Source organism: Pseudorca crassidens, chromosome X (genome assembly GCF_039906515.1).
Source record: "Pseudorca crassidens isolate mPseCra1 chromosome X, mPseCra1.hap1, whole genome shotgun sequence".
In the NCBI taxonomy this organism is placed as follows: domain Eukaryota; kingdom Metazoa; phylum Chordata; class Mammalia; order Artiodactyla; family Delphinidae; genus Pseudorca; species Pseudorca crassidens.
In genome coordinates this window covers 2,688,191-2,709,996 of record NC_090317.1, presented here as the reverse complement: position 1 = coordinate 2,709,996, position 21,806 = coordinate 2,688,191, and the positions used below count along the sequence as shown (strand labels likewise).

Here is a 21,806-nt window from a genome sequence, read left to right as displayed (position 1 = left end):
GGGACCCAGCGCAGCTTCAGCAGCTGCTGGGGTGTTTGGAGTCGCTGCCTGCCACACAGCGAGGGCAGGGCCTGACTCAGCGGTCAGAGAGGAGGACCAGAGACCCCAGGGGCGGCAGCCACGCGGGCTGGAGCCCGGGAAAGATCCAGGGACCAGGCGGGGGGCGTCTCTGTGCTCGGGGGCTGCAGGGAGACACAGCCGCAGCGCTTGAGGCGGGGACGGCTCCGCCCTGGAGAGTTTCGGGAAAGAGGGGCCCCAAGACACGCTGATGTGCGGCACTGGGTCTGTGCCTGCAAGTTTCAGCCAGAGCCCTGCACCAGGATGCAAGGACTAGGCGAGGGGCAGAGTCGGCGGGGGGCAAGGCTGACGGTCCTCCTGGACCTCCTCCAGTTCGAGAGGCCCATTAGCCATCGACGGGAGGTACAGGAGCAGCAGATGCAGGCGGAGGCGGTGCAGGGGGCATTGGTGGCGTCGAGGTGGGCTGTGCGCTGTGGGCGGCACTCACAGCCTTGAGGGCAATGACATCCCTTTGGGCGTCCTAGAGATGGACAGGTGGCCTGAGGACCCTGCCCTGGCCCCTGCGACAGTCCCAGGCCAGGAGAGGAGCTTCAGGAGGCAGTAAGGGTCACGCACTGGGGAAGAGCGCTGGACCCACCCAGCTGTGACCAGGCTTTCGCAGGGACGCGCTAAACTCCACGGTGGGGATGTCCTCAGACTCCCAGGTGCGAGCTCAGGCCTCCAGGGCGGCCCTCTCTTAGAAACATTTCCCAGTTCCCACCAAACTCGTGTCCCGGGGGTTGACTGTGCCCTTCAGCGTGGAGTGGGCTGAAAACTCCCCATCATAAGACCAATCCCAGGCCACGTGTTAAGGGCCCAAGATTTGCATGCAGGGAAATGGAAGCTGGAGGGAAGCTGACTCACCGTCAGCTGTAAGACACTCAGGATGACTCAAGCCGACGGCGCACGTTGGAGTGGGCAGCCTGGCACCTTCTGCTGGTGACTGAGCGGCCGCTCTGCGCTGGGCTCTGGCGACAGGCAGCAAACGAGGCTAGTGAGGGGCATCAAAGTGAGTCTCTGATTACACCCGGGAGGAGGGCCCTGAAGGAGCCTTCCAGGCCAGAGCAACAGAAGCTGGGGAGGGAAGAGCCGGCCACCCTCTGGGGGAGCTGGGATGAGTTTGAGCAGGGGCCTGGCCTGATCACATGACCCAGGTCCAGGTGAGGGGAAAGGATGTAGCCAGGGGCACCGGGACACTGCTGGCAAACTTCCCACAAAGGCCTCCAGGGCCAAGGGTGGCAGCATACCGCTTGCTCCCATTTCTGTGGCTTGAGGGGGTGGCTGGCTGCCGGAGTAGGTCCTCCACCACCACACAGCCACAGCCAGTGTCCCATGGGCTCTCCCACAATCCTGGCCCCAGAAAGGGCCCAAGTCATGAGGCCACATCTGCCGTGGCCACAATAAGTGAATTGTTTCTTTCCATTACAAATGGCAAATGATTGTCAACTTCTGTGTCACCCCGAGCTCGGAAGCCCGTCTGGGGAATGCAGGATTTAAGATATGGAATCAGAAAAGTCCAATGTTATGGAGCCCTTGGGCTCAGTTTTTGTTTTTGCACTTGTTTGTGAGGTTCTCCTGGGTTAAACTGACCTAGGAGCACTGAGCTTGGCTGACCCCGGGATCCAGACACTGGAGGGTTGAAAGGGATTCATGGTCTAAACCAGGGGGCAGCAATGAACATTGGACATGTCCTTCAGAGGACACGGCATGGCCGTGTACCAATAAGACTTTATCTACAAAACCAGGTTGAGGGCCAGAGTTAGCTCTTGGGCCACAGTTTTCCGACACCTTGTCTAAACCAAGAAAACCCAACCCTAGGACCTTGGACCTGGAAATGGCTTTAGAGCTCACTTTGTGTCCACCCACTCACATAGGGAGGCTCTGGCCTCCCCATCTCAGCACAGGACCAGCTGGCTAGTGCGAAGCCCAGCTGAAGGCTTCCCATCGATTCTGCCTCCTAGAAACATGAGGGAGCCCAGGCTGGGGGCCCAAGGAAGGAGCAGAGAGAGGCAGCAAACCGAGGAGACTTGAGCACATGTGGAGGTGAAGGCAGGGCAGCCAGCGGAGGCCGAGGGGCTAGTTCTGAGAGCAGGGTCCTGTGGGAGGTGCAGAGGTCAGGGGTGCCTGAGCTCAGCTGGGGCCTCGGTAGCTGGGGAGCAGGGCATTGTGGGAAGCTTTTCCCCAGGGGGCACTTGTGCTGATCTGAGGTCTGCAGATGCCAGTGGGGCAGCCAGGGAACAAGGTGTAGCAAATGTGAGTGGGGGAAGCATATGGCCCCCAACCAAATTCCAGGGTCTGAAAGAAGTCGTGTGGTTTGGAGAGTGAAAATGAGGAGGGTGAGAAAGGCTGGAGAGGCGGGTATCGGCAGACTACAAAGGGCCTCTGATGGCAGGAGATGCAGGACGGAACGGTCTGAGAAGGGAAATGATGACCAGATCAAACACATCCACCTGGTGAATCAGGGCATCCGAGCAGGACAGGCTTGGTCGGTGTAAATTAAAAATGGGGCGATTTTCCATCTTGGATGCCTCCAGATGGGGGACTGGTAGGCTCTTAGGCCTGGAGCTCTGATGAGGGGCCTGGGCCGCAGTCCATGGTTATAGCCAGATGAGCCCAGAGCTGTGGCCAGGGTGAGGAGGTGAGCCTGGGGGTGTGCACAGGGAGGAGGGGGACAGGGACAGGCCGGGGCTCTGGGCACTCTGGGACAGAGTCACAAGCAGTGGAGGAGGTGAAGACAGAGAAACCGGTGAGGTAGGAGGAGGGCCAGACAGGGGCAGTGTCAGGGGAGCCAGGAGAAGTTCCCAGAAAGAGGGGCAGGTGGCCCCTGGGGGATCAAATAAGATGGAGACACAGAAGGGCCGTTGGGCTTAGCAGCACGGAGAGTGATGGGCAGATGTGTCTGGGCCTGGCCAGCACGGGCTGCTGCCACAGGAGCCGGGGGACAGGGGAGAGGGCGCCGAGAAGCCAGGGAGGGGAACCAACGCGTGAAAGGCCTGCAGTGTGCCCACAGGCTGGGGACTTTCTCTTGCCAGAAAGTTCCTCGGACTCTCTGGAAAGAGAAAGTGGAGAGCCCAGTGTCCAGCACTGTCCCTTTGCCCAGTCATCTTTCTGGGCTCCCACGTTGGAATCCCCCCCACTCAGTGCAGGGGAAGGGGCAGGAGGGAGCAGTCAGGAGTCCCGTGAATCCATTGCTCTTGAGTTCCAGAGTATCTGCCCAGGTCAGCCTAGAAAAGCCACCGCCATTCGTCCCGCATGTGCATCAGGTGACGGGAGGGAGACCGCAGCGGGGCAGAGGGCTCTGACTGTTCTGTTCCAAAGGACAGACGTTTGTCATGCGGTGACCCCTGCCGTGGGTGTGGGCTGCACTCACCGCTGATGGCCTCCTTCCCTCTTCCTTCCTCGCCCCCCCCCTCCCTCCTGCTCACTGGCCCTCCCCCTCCCCCTCCAGATCCGGGTGGTGAAAGCATTCCGTAGCTCCCTCTACGAAGGCCTGGAGAAACCCGAATCCAAGACCTCCATCCATAATTTCATGGCGACGCCCGAGTTTCTGATCAATGACTACACCCACAACATCCCGCTCATCGATGACACGGACGTGGACGAGAACGAGGAGCGCCTGCGGGCCCCGCCCCCGCCCTCCCCCAACCAGAACAACAACGCCATAGACAGCGGCGTCTACCTGACTACGCGCGGCACCAAGTCAGCTACCTCGTCAGTGTTTTCTTCCCGCCCCGGGAGCCCGCTCCACAGCGTGGAGACGTCCCTCTAAGCAGAACTGCTCTCGGCACGGCACGCGCACTCCCCGCACACACACGCACCCGGGCGGGCCGGACGAGGGCACCGGCCACGAGGAGGGCCCGCCAGGCCGCTGAAGATGCTCGAAGGCACCTGCCAGGAGCCAATGCATTCTAGGCTTCTTACTCAGGAGGACCAGGAAGGGGAAGGAGGAGGAAGGAGAGACCAAGAACAGTTGTGTTCCCCCCTTTTTCTATGGAAGCTTTTTTAAACGAACACTGTAATTCCACCAGATGTTCCCTGTTCGGGCTGTGCAGTGTGGCAGAGGGCCGGTTTCGGTTTATTGAGAGCTTTGTGGCACCTGCTGCAGAGCAATTGGATCCACAGGTACCAGAGGCGAGCACCGCTCTGCAGGAAGGATGCTCCCACCCAGATGGTCCACCGGCCCAGCACCCCCTCCCCAGGACGCGTGCAGTCAGCCTGTGTGTGCATGTGTGCGTAGCCACGTGTGTGCGCGTATAGACGTGTCCGTGCACACAGGACCAGATGCGTATCTAAAGGATAAGGAACTACTTAACGGCATGATATTTCCATTTCTCTTATCGGGTGTTTTCATTTTGAGATTTCATTATTTATCGCGGCAGGGTTTTTTTCAGGGAACTAGACTGCAAGAATATCCTTCTGGTTGCTTGGGACGCCCCTCCCCCGCACTGCTCCCCTCCCCCCCAGTCCCCTCCATCCTCCGTACTCCCAGCACAGCTCCTGGGAAGGCAGGCGCGAGGCCGGAGCAATTACAGTTGGAACAGTTGGAACATTTGCACTTTGAGACCCCTGCCTATAGAGAAAAAACACCATTCGATGGAATTTTTATTTAAAAGGAAAATACCAAAGTATTGACCAGAATGATTCCCTCCAGTAGGCCGAAGGGGGAGTTTTGCTTTCGGTTTCCTTTGGTTCCAACTCCAATTCCAAGTCCTGCAATCTGGCCAGTGGGTAGGATTTCTTTGTCAGAGCCCCAACTTCAAGAGCACGAAGCCAGGCCACCTGCCGTGCCTGACCTCCTGGGATGATCCGAAATCCTGGCCCCAGGAGAGCCAGGTCCACGGGTGGAGGTGGGGAAGAATGCAGAGAGTCAGAAAGAAAGCGGAGACAGACGCTCCCTCCAAACCCAGGAGGAGCCGGCATGGCCGCAGCGCAGACCCCAGCCCCCTGGACGCCTCCACCTGGACTCCCGCTCCGCTTTGGCAAATGCCAAGAAGCTGTCGCTGAGACGCCCATAAAGCGACTGGGAAAGGTTCTCAGTCACCACCCGCAAAGCACTCTTCGGATCCTGGTGTTCTCGTTCAAGGGCATGCATTTGGGGCTGCAGACACCTACGGCGACCTTGGGGAGGCCAAGCCCCTGGGAGCGATGGTCCCTCGTCTCTGTCGCTATAATGGCGAGTGCGGAAGGCTGAGGAGGTCAGCTCTGCCACGTCATCGGCTGAGCACCTGGTCTGCAGGTGGGGAGAGCTGGGCCTGGGCTCCCCAAACGGTTCCCCCAGGAGCCTCTCCTGGCAGTGTGGGCACGCGGCGTGCCAAGCCTCAGTTTTCCTTGAATGCGCGACAACCGGGGTGGGAAATGCAGAAATAGCAGAGGTTCTTTTACCTTCAGAATTCTTCTGTCTCACATTCTGCAGGGAGGAGGTTGGGGTCCAGCCACGGCTAGTACAGGTGCCTGTCGCTCGGGCCTGGGGCTGAGCCGCTGGGGGACAGCTGGGAGCTGAGGGGTGGAGGGGCTCGCTCCGCAGTTGAGCAGCAGCTGGACCAGTGGCAAGGCTGGTTCGCCCATCCCGTGCCCATCCCACAGCCCCTGGCCAGGGCTCGCCTTGCCTCCACTTGTGTCTGTGTGCCTCCGGGCAGGCGGCGTCCCAAGCGTGCTCGGTCCCCACTGTTAACATTAATGCCATGTCACCCCGGGCAAAGGAATTTCGGTTAGAAAAGCAAATCCCACTTCAAATGCCAGCTACCGATAACTTAAAGCCATCCCTTTCTTCCAAAGGGCACATTGAGAATGTTACCCATTTGTAAATTGTTCCCTAATGTCCTTGTTTAAACAACAACAAACAGGGCAACTCAATTTGTTGAGGGTCTGTGTGTTCTTAAACAAGAACTGAAATTGGAAATGTTTAAATTGAAGAATATACACTGAGTAATGCTATGCTCACGGGCTCCTTTTCATCCTCTGTTGTAGACACAAGCCTTGCTGCTGCTGTCCAAAGTTGCCTCCTGTACACGGCGATTGTTTAGTCCCTAGGTTGCCTTTCCATGGGGTGTGGGGTGCAGATCGCTGCTCTCATTTCTGTGTGTCTTCAGGCCAGGGGCCCCATCTCGTTGGGAAGCCCCTCTCTCTAAAGCATTATCTTATATGGAATGGCTTGGTCAACTGTGTTCAGTTATTAAATCTGTTTTACATTTTTATCTGCCTGTTGTAAAGATGAACAAAAATATCTTAATGAGGAAGACCACAGATACATAATAATTTAAAGTCTGTAGTTGAATTTCCTAATTTAAAGAATAGACCAAAATTTCTGTGTATTGAAAAAAAAAATGAAAGGCTCCCACAATCTCAGTCTGGGTAACGTGTGTGATTTATTATTTGGTGAATTCTCCTCCAGACCTAAAGAGAAGTGTCTTCCTCCCTTTACCAAGCTGGGGTGAGCCCCGGGGGCAGCGGGGTTCCCCTGGGGTTGTGGCCACCTTGCCAATCCTAATGGAAGGAGGAGAGGGCTCGACCACCCTGTGGGGTCAGGTTCGCATGGTGGGCCTCAAACTGTCTTGACCTGGAAGGGCCTGACCTGAATCTCCAGGGTGGCATCCTCAGAGGAGGGTGGGAGCAGGGAACGCCACCCAAATGCCAGAACCCTGGCACACATGCAGACGGCTTCGTTTTGTATTGTGGAAAAGTACAGATAACATCAAGTTTACCACGTTAACCATTTTTCAGCGCCCAGCTGGGCGGCATTAAGTACATTCAGGTTGGTGTGCAGCCATCCCCACCATCCATCTCTAGAACCGTTCATCTTCCCCAAGGGAAACCCTGTCCCCATTAGACACTAGCCCCCCTCCCCCTCCCCCAGCCCGTGCCCCGCCCCCATCCTACTTTCTGTCCCTAGGAATCTGACGGCTCTAAGCAGCTCATACAAGAGGAGTCATACAGTATCCGTCCTTTGTGTCTGGCTGATTTCCCTGACCATGATGCCTTGTAGGTCCAGCCATGTTGTAGCAGGTGTCAGAGCGACCTTCCTTTTTAAGGCTGAACAACATTCCACTGATTGGATGGACCACATCTTGTTTGTCCATTCATTCTTCAATGAACACTTGGGTGGTTTCCACATTTGGCTAGTGTGAATCACGCAGTTGTAAATACGGGTGTACAATACCTATTTGAGCCCCTGCGTTCACTTCTTTTAGGTAGATACCTGGAAGTGGAATTGCTGGATCCTATGGTAATCTTCTGTTTAATTTTTGGAGGGACGGCCAGACCGTTTTCCACGGCACCAGCAGCGTTTTCTATTCCCCCCAGCAGTGCACAAGGGTTCCAATCACAGATTTCCTCTTTAAACCAAAGCCATGGAAAGAAAGCCCATTATTGCACTCATTCACTTGCTCCGAGCGTCACTGCCCCGTTCATTCCTTCACTCACTAGGCGTCTTTGAACACCCGTGCTGGGGACAGCCGTGCCGCACCACTAGAGCCACGAAGGCAGCTCTGGCCCAAGGTTTGCAAATGACTCCCGCGGCAATGGTGCCAAAAGTCCCTGCGTCCTGTTTCCTCATATTTCTATTCCCCGACTCTGCACGTCACCCTTGTAGACTTGGCAGCGCCAGAGAAAGCATTTTCCAGGGAAGCCGCCAAGAAACGAGCAAAATGGCTTCTAAGTTCCCTTCCAACCACCGGAGTCCATGCTTCCAAAGACGGCCAGAGACAAGTGGCGGAAAACAGCAGACGGACAAATACAGGAGCTCTTGCTTCACTGACGCACGAGCCACCTCGAATCACACTCTAAGCAAGCCTAGGTTGGGCCAAATGCCACATCAAGACAGCTGCACCTTCTGGAGAGATCGCATTCATTTATGTCTGAATTCTCTTTTCCGTGGACTTCCACTATCAAATATGACCCAGGTTCCCAGGGGAAGAAACTGGTACTTAGCCAAATGCCTTGGGGCGAGGAAGGTACTATAACACCCATCCCTACACGAAGCCGGACGCCATCTTTACCAGCTGGCAGCCTGGGAACGGGGGTGGGTGCCACGAGTTGGGGGAAGGCCCACGTGTGCGTTTCCTAGGCTGCGGTAACAAAGTACCACAAACCGGAAGATGGGGGGCGCTAAAGCACAGGCGTTTCTTCTCTCGCGGTTCTGGAGATCAGAAGTCTGAAATCAAGGTGTGGCAGGGCCACGTACCCTCTGCAGCCTCTAGGGGAAGATTCTAGCTTTTTCCAGCTTCTGGCATCGCCGGCAGTCCTTGGCTTGTAGACACATCGCTCTAGTCTCTGCCTCCGTCGTTGCAGGGCCTTGTCCCTGTGAGTCTGTCTTCACCTGGTATTCTCCCTCTGCACAGGCCTATCTCTGTGTCTCTCTCCTCTTCTTATAGACACCAGGCATATTGGACTAGGGTCACCCTACTCCCGTAGAATCGCATCTTACCTTGACAACACCGCAAAGACTATTTCCAAATAAGGTCCCATCCACAGGTTCCGGGGCTTAGGACGTGAACGTGTCTTTGGGGGTCACCACTCCCCATCCCAGCTGGAAAAGAAGAGATGGGTCGAGCCCCACACAGAACCTGCTTTGCCCCCTCCTTCCTCTGGCTTGACAGGCCGAGGAAGGATCAAACATTTATCACTTTACAGTAATTAAGACGTGCTCCGGAATGAAAAGCTCCTGGAAGCTTCAGGTTCTAGAAAATCTTATCTCAATCTCTCCTTTTTGAACCTAAAATAAAGGAGATGGAAGGTTGTGTATCTTTTATAAGAGCCTCAGGAATAGGAAGCCAAAGCAAACAAAAGGAAACCACCCTGCACCAGGTTTTCATTCATATTCTGTGGCCGAACTGTCCTTACAAAGCACAGCTGGCCGTGTCACGTATTCCTCAAAAGTGTCACATATGTCCCAATACCTGTCCTTATCTCTGTTCCAATGACAACACACACTGAAGGTGGGGCTCACAGCCTTAGCGGCATCAGGAAGACACACAGATGACCCCTTAGTGACAAGCACTGAGCTGACAGGCCCAGAGGCCAGCACACAGAGCCAGCAAGTCCCCAGGGCAGTGTGACAGGCACACACATGGGTGGAGGGATTTTAAATAGCAACGAGCAGTCACAGTCTGAAGTTGTTTGGTCCAACCTGCTTGATTCACATAGTGGGAAACTGAGTCCCATCGAGAGAGAGGAACTTGCCTGATACCTGGTAATCGCGAGAGGAAACTTAGGGCCACAGAAACTCCAGAGAGGCTGCTGTTAGCCCCGCAGCTCAGAGCTCGCCCTGTTAAGCACGGTGGCTCTCGGCTGGGGTGGGGACACCAAGGGCAGTGCTAGGTCACATGGGGCAGGCAAGGCCGGGGTGGGGGGCAGCTGGGCCCAGCCTGTGGGGAGGAAGGGGGTGATGGAGGCAAGGTGCTTTTTAAAAAGCACGAGGCAGAAAGGACTGGCAAGAGAGCCGAGGCCGCCCTCAGAGGCCCGCCAGCCAGGCCCCTCACCCTCCACTGTCTGCGCTCAGAGCCCCGGCCCTGTGCTCCGGCACAGACTCTGTCATCAAAGGTGCCCCGTTGAGCTGGAAAGGACACAGTGGAAGAGGGGACATTTACTCATATCCTTCACCCTAAAGACAAATAACACAATCACTTTGCAAACTCAAGCAAGCCCTACTGCCTGACTTGTCACCCATGAGCGGCCCCTCCCTGTGCCCCTCACCCAGTGGACCCTGGGCGTGCCAACCAGCCCCCATACCTGTGGGTGCCAGAGGGCATGGTGGCCAGTGGCCAGAGCCTGCGCTCCCCTGGTGACAACCTCGCAAATGTGGTGAAGTGCTTGGGACGGTCCCCCAGCCCCCATGCCATCATGTGTTGAAGGATGGTCCTACCAGCGTGCGTCCTACCAGCCGCCCAGGCTGGCCTCTTTCCCCCAGGGCACGCCCAAGAGCAGTCCTTCCCGAAGCAGTGCCATTTGAGTGGGAGTCGGGGGGCGGGGCACGGCTCTGAGAGTCCCTAGACTCGGCATCTTGACTCACTGTCTTGGCCTTAATAAAAAGTTGTAACTTTCTAGATACATTTTGGTCTTCTTGAACTCAGATGATACTCCTTAACCCCTCTTTCCAAGATGAAACTTCACTCGCCAAGCAGAATGATTGCCAAGCCCTGCAAGGGTCCCAGCAGAGGAGGGAGGACACGTGGGCCCTTCTAGGGGACGTCATTGTGACACGGGCACACGCTCTGCCATCCTGCCTTCCGGAAGTGGTGGAGGGCCTACCCCAGGCACTTCCACCTGGAGAGCCTTTGAGGGGAAACCGCGTCTGGATGGTACCCACAAACCCCCCAGGGCAGCACGGGCTAGAGAGGAAACACCGGGTGTCCCAGTTCATTTGTATCTTTTATTACACAAAATAAAGTTCCATCTATGTTGCACATTCATTCATTCTATAAATCAGGCTTTTAAAAAATCCCCAGGGGCTCAGTCCCATCCTTTCTCTGATTTTCCTTCCGATGACGTCACCCTCCACGGCAGTCAGGTCCTCTCAAAGGACAAAAGCAGACGCGGCGCCTGGCCTCGGCAGCCCCTCGCGGTGAACTTCAAGCCCGCCCGCTGAAGGCGTGGCTCCTGTCACTGTCCAGACCACGGCTGCCGGGGACAGTCATCGCCTTCACCAGCCCTTCCAGCGGGTCCTCTGGGGGCTGGCGTTCACGGCCCTGTGGCGGTACCATCCCCAGGCTGCCGAGCGTCACGGACTTCTCTTTGGGCAGGCCTGGACCAGGGCCTTAGGGGATCTCTGTGTCCATGGTATAAATCTGAATGAGATCAGACACAATGTTATCAATGATTGGCTTGGTAAGGTCTTCACTAAACACCTAGAAAGGAGAAGGAAAACAGGTTCCGGTTAGACTCCCTCTCCGTTAAACAAGGCACCCGCCACTAAGCACAGAATCACAGTGCACAGGGGTGGGGGATGGCATGGGGACTCGGCTATTGGAAACGAGGGTGGCTCTCTGCACAGCCGGTTCAGGTCCAGCCTGCCGAGGCTGATCACAAAGCAGAGAACATTCCAGATGGAAGAGGCTGTGGTGATCATCCAACTCATACAGGAGAGGGGACTTGCCCTGGGTTACATGGGAAGCTGGTGACAGGCTCCTGCCTCCCCCTGGAGCTCTCAGGTCCACAGTCTCTGGGTATGGGAGCAGGGGTGGGGAGTTCATTTCCAGAAATAGGCTAGGTCTCCTGGACCCCACTCTACCCTAGGCCAACCCCTAGGGAGCACGTGGACCTGCTCTCTAGCCTGGACCACAACGTGTCTTTTTTTCTTTTTTTGGCCATGCTGGACAGCTTGCTGTATCTTAGTTCCCCGACCAGGGACTGAACCCAGGCCCCGGCAGTGAGAGCACGGAGTCCTAACCACTGGACCGCCAGGGAAGTCCCCAGACCGCCACTTGACTGTGCCACGGAGCTTATAAAATTGCAACGTGAGTCCCCAGGGGCCCAAATGAAGAGGGCTTAACTCTGCACGTTCCCAAGGAAGGTCCGGTCCTGGCCTGGCTCCTGGGAGGGGAACTCTAGGCCCCTGCCTGACGAGAGGGTCTCGGTTTGCCCAGGGCCAAGGGACCTGGGAGCTCATATCTGGTCTCTCCTGGACCTGTCCTCCGTTCCTTTTATCTTTGCTGATTTCAAGCTGTACCCTTCCCCAGTAACTAACCCGAACTCCCATAACCACGAGCATCACGGCTTCTCTGAACTCTGTGAGTCCTCCCGGCAACACAGCGAGTCTGAGGATGCTCTTGGGGACCCCTGATGACACGGCAAGTAAAAAGCCAAACAAGGAGCACTTGGTTGGATGCCGTGGCCCCCGGGCCAGGGGGGTGCTGCCTGGGGAATCAAGGTACCACGAAGGTCAAGGCCCAGGGCTGAGCTAGGGCAAAAGCTGGACCTGAGTCCACCCTCCTGCACGGCCACCAAAGGAAGCGTGAACTCTCCACAGGCTGTCACTTCAGGTGGGAGATAGTGACCTGGAAACAGCCCCTCCCTCGACCTCTGGCTCAGGAAGATCAGCCGTCACCCCCTGGACTCCGGTTGGAAAATAAATACTTCAGAAATACAGGCTTGCACAGCACAAGGAGATCAGCTGGGTGCTTTGTGACCGGCTGGAGGGGTGGGTTAGGGAGGGTGGGAGGGAGGGAGACGCAAGAGGGAAGAGATATGGGAACATACGTATATGTATAACTGATTCACTCTGTTATAAAGCGGAAACTAACACACCATTGGAAAGCAATTATACTCCAATAAAGATGTTAAAAAAAAAAAAAGAAAAGAAATACAGGCTTGCTTGTCAGGGTCCCCAAGCCAAGAAATGACCGTTAAAATGTAGTCCAGGGCCAGGACTTCCGCGGTGGCACAGTGGTTAAGACTGTGCACTCCCAATGCAGGGGGCCCGGGTTCCATCCCTGGTCAGGGAACTAGATCCCACATGCGAGCTGCAACTAAGGAGCCCGCCTGCCGCAACTAAGACCCGGCGCAGCCACGTAAATAAATAAATATTTTTTTAAAAAAAAGTAGTCCAGGGCCAAAAGCTGGAAACAATCCAAATGTCCCTCATGGAGGAACGAACCGACATGACGCGGCCCAGCCACACCACGGAACAGGACTCGGCCTCCAAAAGATGGGGATTCCGACACCCGCTACAACTCGCTACTGCTTTAGAGCCAGAGCCTCATCCACCCAGAGGCCCGAAGCACCTGGGCACGAACGGCCACCCCGCTGCCACCGCTGCCACGCTCGAGGGCAGACAGGTGACTTCACAGAAGTGGTGGCTGAGAGCAGATGAGCAGCAAGAATGTCTCACGATTTAGAGGCAGCACCTCGGGGCTGGGCAGGCAGCTCGTCAGCAGCCACTCAGCACTAAGCAAGCGGCCCTCACATGCCCAAAGGATGCCCGGCCGCTCCCGTGCACGGAACTCGGAGCCACCCGGAAAGACAAGAGCGAGCGAAGCGCGGACGTAGCGCCCAGAGGGGCGGCCTCGTCCAGGAGGACGATTGCTGGGCACGTGTGTGTCACCCAAAAAAAGAGGCCCGTGGCGGAGCTGCTCCCCGTGCTCTCCTCTCACGAGGGGTGAGGGCTGACGGCCCAGAGCGGGAGGCAGAGGATGCTGCGGCAGCTCCAGCCCCGGTCACCATCAGGAACAAGTGAAGAGAAAGGAGAGCAGGGAGGACACACAGAGGAAAGCAGCCCGGGACGCGCCGGGAAGCAGCGGCCCCTTGCGCCGCCACCTGATTCAGCAGAGTGGGGACCTTGGGCTCACGTGATCTGGAAGTCCCCAAGAAGCCCGGCACGGAGCAATGCTTTTGTCCACGCAGCCGCCCTTTGCCCCCCACCTGCCCAGACACTGGGCGTGGGGCAGCTGATGAAGCAGACAAGGTCCCTGGCCTTGGGGTGGGGTGGGGGGCTGGGGGGCAGACAGGCAATAGAGGACAGTGAATCACAGAAAGAAGCTGTGAGCTCCCAGGAAGGGCAAGCAGGCCGGGGGAGGGAGCCTCAGGAAGGGGGAGGCAGCCACTGTGGGTTCGCATGGGAGGGGTGGCGCCCAAAAAGGAGGAGCCTTCCGTCACCTCAAAGTCTGTTTACATGGAATCTCACTGTAGGACAAGGAGGGACAAAGGTATCATGAAGAGAGGGCCAGCAAACTTCAAGTACAGGAAAGGAAAAACGGAGAATGATGTCAAAATCCCATTTTAAGGAACGGTGGGACTACCCAGGGAAACCCGCTAGGACTGCAGCCTTTCTGACAGACACACTTCACCCAGCTCTCGACAAACTGCTCTCAGCATTCAGTACGTCTGGGGGAGGCGGGGTGTCATCTGTCTTATCTATCTATGCATCCACCCACCCATCTATCATCCAACTACCTCCTTTTCCATCATCTCTCCATCCCACCATCCACCATCACCTATCCATCCACACATCATCTATCTACCTACCTACCAACCGCTGTCTTTTTAGAGCACCCCCTGTACATCTTCTGACGTGAAGCCAGACTTATTAACCTCGGATCTACGAGCTCCCACTCAGTTCAAAAAAAGTGCTTGGTTGGCTCAGTAGTTCTCAGCCAGGGGCGACCCCTATCCCGAGGCACTTGGCAACGTCTGGCGCTGTCCTGCTCCTACATCCGACCCTGAACGTCCACGGTGTCGAGGGCGAGAGCCTGCCTTACACTATTAGGACAGAGTATCCTCAAGCTTCAAGGTTCCCAAGTAGCCTGTCTCTTTCTTTGTGGATAATTACTACAAAGAAATGTGACACCAGGTACAGGGACCTCAGGCAGAGAAGAGGGGGACGCACGCCAAGGGGGACTGCCAACGCAGTCACCTCACCTGCCACCATGGCTTCTCGGCCTCGGCCTCAGCGGGCACCTCGACCCCATAGGCCTGCAGGGCCAGGTGGAGCACCGCCACGGCTATGTGCTGAGCCTGGAACCGGAGGCACAGCCCCCCGTGGTAGCTGTCGCGCAGCAGGGCCCAGGCGGTGATGGAGACGGGGCTCCGCTGCCAGCTGTAACGGTTCAGCCAGTTCTTGACGGACAACAGGTAGTGGAGCAGGTACTGCAAAGACACGCCAGTCAGCTGGCCCCCCGTCACCTGCCTCCTTTACTGTGAGCCTGCGGCCTGTCTGCCCACCAGCCACTCTCCCCTAAGCGTCACGATGTGTGTACACCACAGATCGGATATCGCCTCCCAGTGTCACTGGAAAAAAGCCCCAGTGCCTTCCACAGGCCTTGCCCCACCCTCCTGCCGGGTTCACCTCCAGCCCCGCCGCGGTCCCCTCAGGCCCGCCTGCTCTCAGCCTCCAGGCCCGGCTCCCAAAACCCGCTCGGCCGCTCTCCATGGCCACCCCGCCACTGTCCCTCTCCGTCAACGTGGCCCTGTGCCAGCCACCATCAGCGATCATTCTCCTCATGCCCTTGGCCCAGCTCAAACATTAAAACTCCAGAAACGGCGTCCCGATCTGCACGACAGGGCAAGGCACCCACAGTCCAGCCTGAGGCTAGGGGCCAGCCAGACACCGGACACTGGCTCTCGGGGTGCCAGGGCCAGCTCGGCCGTCCGTCAGCTCCCCCTCTGCCCGAACACCACTCTCTCCTGAGCCCACGGGGAGTGCCACCGAGGAGAGCAGCCCTGCACCGCACGCCGACAGAAAACACTATGGCTTGGAATCTCCACCAGCGGCTCTGGGACTAGGGAGGGGGTCGGGAAGGCACACGTCCCAAGCCCCCCCCACCCGCCTCTCTGCAGGCCACCTTTCCAGCCGCCCACAGGTCCTTCCGAGTGCTGTAAGGGTTCACGTGCCCCTTCTGCTGCTTTCTGAAGCAATTCTTCTGTTGGGACGAACGCACTCCTAGCTGTGAACGGTGAGTGACCAGGCTTTTCTCGTGGGTTCGTACACACAGCTGAGCTGGCACTGAGCTCTGAGGCGGGGCAGCAACTCCTGGCACAGAGACTCGGCAGGTCAGGACACGGGCCCTGCCTCCCCGTGGCTCAGTGAACAAACAATTCATACGGGTCTGGGGACGGGCACGGGCTTCAGAGGGCATGCGGATCCTGGCTTGCAGCCACAGACACGCGGGCGGAAAGGCAGCAGCTGCAATTAGAGCTGCCTGACGGACCCCGAGAGTGGTGACGGGCGAGGCTGCCCGAGCCGGTCACTGCTTCTCCCCAGGGCCCCGCGTGGCTCCAGGCTCAGGGGGCTGCAAATAGCTTCGTGCCTCTGGGAACTGTCGGCGACCCCCCCAGCACATACCTTGTGAGGGTGCTGGAAGGAGACCTGGAAACGCAGAACCCGCAGTACGAGCAGCTCGCACTGCACGATGCTGTCCCGGAGCTCCCAAAAGCGCGAGTCCAGTTCCAAGGGCTCGCTGTCCGGGTGGAAGTACCTGTGCAGAGAAACAGCACAGCTGACGGCAGAAGTGGGTGGCCCCAGGAGCCCCCAGTCGTGGGATACCCAGAGGCAACGCCAGGGCCCCTGTGCTGTTGATCAGCACAGGGTCACCATCAACCACTCTCCACCTACGGGCGTACGAATGCCATAAAAACGGTAACCAGAGAGGAAGGAAGCCACTTCTAGCGTTAGCCCCGTGGCTGTCCCACCTCCTCAGCAGGACGTCGAGTGTAAAGATGGGCTCTCTGCAGTGTCTCCTGAGGAACAGTCTTTGCACCCGGGGCCGCGATGCTCCGGGCTCTCACTCTGGGCCCAAGGAAGGCATTTGAACACAAGAATGTTGCCCTCAGAAATGTAAATGTATTTTAGCTTTCCATTTTGTTTCATTCCAGATCTTTGTGTCCTTATTCACACCTTATTCGTCCACAACACTCCCACCTATGCAAGATCACCAGGCTGTGCGGGAATGGGATACACACTCAAGTGACCCCAGTTCTCTGCTGCTGACTCACCCTTCCCGGCCCCTCCCTCTTCTTCCAATCTCCCCACAGAACCACACCGGGCGCCAACGTCCTATTAGAGCGCCCCACAGTTTCCCCTCGTGCCCGCCCACCCTCCCTGCTGGGGCCCTGGCAATGACAGGTGGACTCCAGCTGCCCTTCCGCGGTTCCCTCCCCTGTTTTTCTCCTACTCTTTCGAGGTACACCGTGAACCTGTCATGTTTACGGGGTGGGGAGTGCTTTTCTGTTAACTGTTTCTTAAAAGAGAAGCAGCACAAAATAGTTTTCTCCCCTAATGATTAGAGTTCCTGGAAAGGCTATGACGCACTAACTTTCCATAAATTGCTTCCTCCCAGGCCCCAGGACCTCGGCACAGCCCGCCCAGCCGGCTGGACCCCCGTGTCCTTCCCCAACAGGAACACAGCTGCTCCGGCCCAGGACTCTGCGAGAGACATTCCTGAGCAACTCTGACCATGTTTCCACACCACCTAAACAGGACAGAGGCCCCAGAACCCAACTGGTTCCACCCATCCTGTCCAAGATTCCACGAGAATCTTTTTTTTTTAGAATAGAATTTGATCTTTTATTTATTGTTTAACACCCTTATTGGACTATAGTTGCTTCACAGTGGTGTGTCAGTTTCTGCTGTATCACAAAGTGAATCAGCTGTTCATACACACTCTGCTCCAGCTGTGCCCGCGTGCGACGCTAGGGACACCCTCTTTCCCACCCCGCTCTGCACCCCATCTGGCCTCTGAGGTTCCCCAAAATCTGGCCCCAGCTTCTCTCGTACAGGTGCCCCTAGGCTCCTGGCTCACCCCTGCCTTTGCTGTTACTTTTCCCGGCCCCAGTTCACGGCCACCCAGGTGCCTCCTCCTTAGTTGGACAGGAGGGGGGGCAGGGCCTAGTGAGATCCTTCTCTGGCCTCCCATTCACGGGGACACCAGAAGCGGCTACCTGTTGGAAACGTTGATGATGTCACGAGTGCGCAGGCGCTGTTCCTCCACTTTGCCGGCCAAGTAAAGGGAAGACATGGCCACCAAGTAGGGGTCATAGGCGTCCAGGTCGATCTCGCAGAAGAACTTATGGTATATGGCACAGGCGGTGGCGATGGGGATGGACCGCATCCCTAGCTTGACACCTACCGAGAGAAAGCAGGCAGGCAGGGGAGTGCTTCATCCAGGGCTCGCCCCCTGCAAAGTGTGAGGGGAGCCGCCAGGTTGGGCCCTAAGGGTGCACATCCCTGTTCTGACAAGACCGAGAGCTCAGGGCCCAGCTGGCAGGGGCTGCCATGCCTTCCACTGGGTCCTCGACCTGAGGGATTTAGACGTGAGCTTCTCAGACTCTAACGTGCTAACAAGCCCCTGGGGGTCACGCTGAAGTGCAGCATTCCCTTCAGCAGCTCTGTGGGCTCCACGCTTCTCCCAAGCCTCAAGGCCACGCCAGGAGAAGCAAGGCTTCAAGCTACTGCACCTGGCATATCCCTTTCTGCACATCTTGCAAAGGAACAAGTTGTGTGTCTGTTTCCACCTTAGCAGGCATTTAACTAGAGGCTAACCAAGATCCTGCCAATGTGACAGGAGGAAAAAAGGCCTCTGAGTATCAAACAGGTGCCGCGAGTCCTGAGGTCATAGTTTAAGATTATACTCAGCACTGGTTTACTGATCCACAGGTTAGCAAAGGCAAGAAAAGCGAAGCAGGGTGACTGCCAAAGGCAACTGCCGGCAGAGCAGGAGAAAGGCCACAGCCAGGCTCGAGGGAAAAGGGAACAGAACTCAAAAACCAGAGCACGATGGTTTGATGTAGGGGTTAAAGCCCTAAATCCCCCCGACAGCTCCTAGGGAAATCACCGCATTGGGTCACAGAACCAAAACAAATTCACAATGACCAGGGTTAATAAGGGAAGGTTAAATGACATCCCATAGACTGAAAGAAGGTGGAGAACAGCCGACAATCATTCAAATTGTGTTCAACACCCTCTACCTAAAAAGGTGCATTAGTTCCCCAGAGCTGCTGTAACAAGGCACCGCAAACTAAGTGGCTTAAAACGACACGTACTTCTTTCTCTTACAATGCCGGTGGTCAGAAGTCCAAAATGAGTCTTAGGGGGCTAAGTTCAAGGTGTCGGCAGGGCTGCTTCCTTCTGGAGGTTCCAGAGGAGAATCCACTCCCTTTCCAACTTCTAGAAGCGCCTGCAACCTTTGGCTCACGGCCCTTTCCTCCACCCTCAAAGCCAGCGGTGCGGCGTCTTCTAACTCTGCTTCCATCATCACGTGGCCTATCTACTCCTCCTGCCTCTCTCTCTAAGGATGGGTGTGATTATATTGGGCCCACCAGATAACCTAGGATAGCTCCCCAACATCAAGATGCTTAATCCCATCTGCAAAATCTCTTTTGCCACATGAGGTAACAGTCGCAGGTTCTGGGAATTAGGATGGGGAAATCTTTGGAGGACCGGTATTCAGCCTCACACAGAGGGCAAGGGCATATGCAGAACACTTCAGCATTAGCTTTTAGCATTTAGGTTTTAGCATTTCCAGGTTTAAACTTCAGTTTCATAGACAGTTCCTACATGGGACCCCTCATTCTCAGAGATGTCAGATTAGGTGGTATTACTGCACATGACCCTCCAAGTCTTGCTTTTATAGAGCAAACCCTCAAAGAGTAGCATGCTTGCCTGGTTCACACGGATCCTCCAAGCAGATGTAGGGGGTATATGAGGAGGCACTGCCATCCTTCCTTATACACTTTGCAAAACTTCCTGGAAATTAAATGTACAAATCACTGGGATTAATGGTCCTGCACTATTTTCCCCAGACTCTGCCCACCTTGACTTGAAAGTGAACTCTTCGCCAGAATGGATACAAAGTAACAAAGATCGCCCTCTTCGGCAGACTGCATACAAATTAACAAAGATCAACAACAACGGAGGAAACCACTATTGACGGAAACAGTGTTTCTACCGGAATCCAATTAGCTACATCGCCTCGCCTTCGGAGTTAGAGCACTCAACACCACGGTGTGGATGCCCTGGCCGGGTTCAAAACGTGAGCTGCGCCCTGGCTCCTAGTGGTTTTGTTTTGTTTTTTTTTCGGGGGGGGGGGGTTGTTTGTTTTTTAAACTTAAATTTGCCAGAGTTCCCTGTATATTTATTTATTTATTTACTGCGTTGGGTTCTTCGTGGCTGCACGTGGGCTTCCTCTAGTTGTGGCGAGCGGGGGCTACTGTTCATTGCGGTGCGCGGGCTTCTCACTGCGGTGGCTCCTCTTGTTGCGGAGCACCGGCTCTAGGCGCGCCGGCTTCACTAGTTACAGCACTGCAGGCCCAGCTCAGCACGGGCTCTAGGCGCATGGGCTGTGTTGCTCCGCAGCATGTGGGATCCTCCCGGACCAGAGATCGAACCCGCGTCCCCTGCATTGGCAGGCGGATTCTCAACCACTGCGCCACCAGGGAAGCCCCTGGGTCCCAGATGTGATGGGACCTCGTCAACAAGGTTTGTCAGGAGCCTCACCAAGGGCATATGCTCCAAAAGGCTCCGTGTGACCAGGTGCCAGCGTCCCCGTATGCTGCGAGGCAGGTGTGTCAGAAGGCGCGGCACACGCAGTCGAGATGCGGGCGCCCCGATTCCGCCACCTTCTAGCTGGGGCCTTCTAGTTTCCACATCCTCTCTTTGGACCTACGCGCCCGCCCATGAAATGGCCATGACCGCGTATGCCTCGCAGCGCAAAGCCTAGTATGCAGGGCGTGGCGGAAAGGCAGAGGCCGGTACCCCTAAGCCGAGCCTCCCAGCCTCCGCTAGGGCAGTGCAGGCCCGATCTCTTCCCCCCGCTCAGCCACGCCAGCACCGAATTTGGCGGGTCCCATCTTTCGGGAAGCGGATCCCCGGTACGCCAGCCCCTGCCTGCCTGCTCGGTGCTCCCGCGGCGGGTTGGGGCCAGCTGGGTGAAAGTGCAGCAATGCGGCTCTGGCTCCCACGTCCCGTCCGCGCGGGGCCCGCCCTCTTCCCGGCCGTGGTTACCTGCCTCCATGATGAACCTCGTCACTCGGAAGTGCACCCTCGCCTCGGGTGCTGGCCGCCCCTCCGCGCCCAGTGCCGCATCCCCTCCATCGCAGGTCCCCGGGCCAACTGCTTCCATGAGGTCCCGCCCCACGGGCCCAGATCCCCCACGAGAAGGGCCCGGACGCGAGGCGGCCGGCTCCCCGGGTGCTCACGGCGGGAGCGGAGATCCCGCCCCGCCCCGGCCGGCCCGCCCGCCCGCCAGCCCGCCAGCCCGCCAGCCCGCCAGCCAGCCCAGCCCAGGCCGGCCCGCCCGCCCCAGGGTGGGTAGCGCAGCTGTCCGCCAAAGGCGGGTCCGGCCGAATACGCAGACTCAAGCTCAAGCGCAAGCGCAGAGGCCGAAGGCGCCCGCCCTGTCCCCTAGATGCAGCAAACATCTCCTTTGGAGCCGAGGCCCCGCCCCCGGGAGGCCGACGCCCCGCCTCCTGGAGACTCACGCTCCGCCCTCGGGAGCCGAACGGCGGCAACCGGAACCGGCGGGGCTACTCCTCCAGGGTGAAGTGACGTTACAGTCCTAGATCAGGGCACGAAAATATCACCCTCCCCGGCCCCTGAGCTACAAGTCCCTGCGGTCCGACTAAGGTGTGCCTCCGGGCTGGTGGCCCAGCGTGGTTCAGGACGGGGAGAGCTGGCTGTCTGCCAAGCCGCGGCGGGGGCCGAGTGCGGGGGGATCTCTTACCGGAGCTCACATCGGTGTCTCCCAACTGGAGAAGACGTGGGGTTCAATGTCAGTGTTCGTAAAACCCGAATCCAGGTTTGTCAGAGTTTCCCAGACCTACAGATGAGCCCTGAAGGGAATGCTGTGCACGAAATGAGGGCATGAGGGCTGTTCGTGCCAGGGTTTTCCAGGGGCCCAGCAGCCCTTGGGGATCTGGTTGCTGCTCGACTTTGCAGCTTGGCAGCGCAGTGGAGCTTAATAAATGTTTGCTGAATGAATGTTGCTGAATGTCCAGCTCACAGTGGCTTCCCACGTTTCATTTGTGTCTTCCACAAGTAGGAAACTGTGCGTCAGGAGTCAGGCATGTAGAACACCAAAGGGACGCCCAAGCTAGTGACAGACAGTTACTCTGGGCATTCTGTTACAGTCAGACAATCGCTATGATTTGAGAGAGCTGGGAACGTTGAGAGGAAAAAGGCCACCTTTTCCCACCCACCCACTCAGGCCAACCTTAATCTCCTTCCTCAGCCCCCACCCCCCTACTGAGCTCCCCCTCCCCCAGCCCTCTCTCCACACCAGCTGGGTTGGTTTCCTGGCTCGGCTGTAACAAATGACCAGCAACCT

General features: G+C 57.0%; 2 protein-coding genes across 17 annotated transcripts in view; one reads left to right on the top strand and one right to left on the bottom strand.

The window, feature by feature from the left end:
- The window catches only part of ATP2B3 (ATPase plasma membrane Ca2+ transporting 3), a 67,334-nt gene extending 55,246 nt beyond the window's left edge, over positions 1-12,088 (top strand). For 7 of the 10 annotated variants that reach the window (XM_067723705.1, XM_067723701.1, XM_067723702.1 and 4 more), the window contains one exon: positions 3,506-6,402. In XM_067723705.1, the coding sequence (XP_067579806.1) occupies positions 3,506-3,826 (321 nt within the window). In that variant the 3' untranslated portion in view covers positions 3,827-6,402. Of the gene's footprint in view, positions 1-3,505; positions 6,403-11,370 lie in introns of those variants that run through there. The other 3 variants (XM_067723711.1, XM_067723708.1, XM_067723713.1) reach the window with 2 other exon arrangements.
- Positions 10,404-21,432, bottom strand: CCNQ (cyclin Q). Of its 7 annotated transcripts, none has more exons than XM_067723714.1 (6): positions 20,486-20,916; positions 19,145-19,224; positions 17,425-17,608; positions 15,830-15,962; positions 14,407-14,634; positions 10,404-10,898 (listed from the first exon to the last, which is right to left on the bottom strand). In XM_067723714.1, the coding sequence occupies exons 1-6, from the start codon at positions 20,899-20,901 to the stop codon at positions 10,809-10,811; spliced, it is 1,131 nt and encodes a 376-aa protein (XP_067579815.1). In that variant the 5' UTR covers positions 20,902-20,916; the 3' UTR covers positions 10,404-10,808. The 7 variants fall into 7 exon arrangements, with proteins under 7 accessions (XP_067579815.1, XP_067579816.1, XP_067579817.1 ...); XM_067723715.1 differs by having other exon boundaries at positions 10,404-10,838; XM_067723716.1 differs by having other exon boundaries at positions 19,145-19,228; positions 20,486-20,743.
- Between the last annotated feature and the right edge of the window lie 374 nt (positions 21,433-21,806).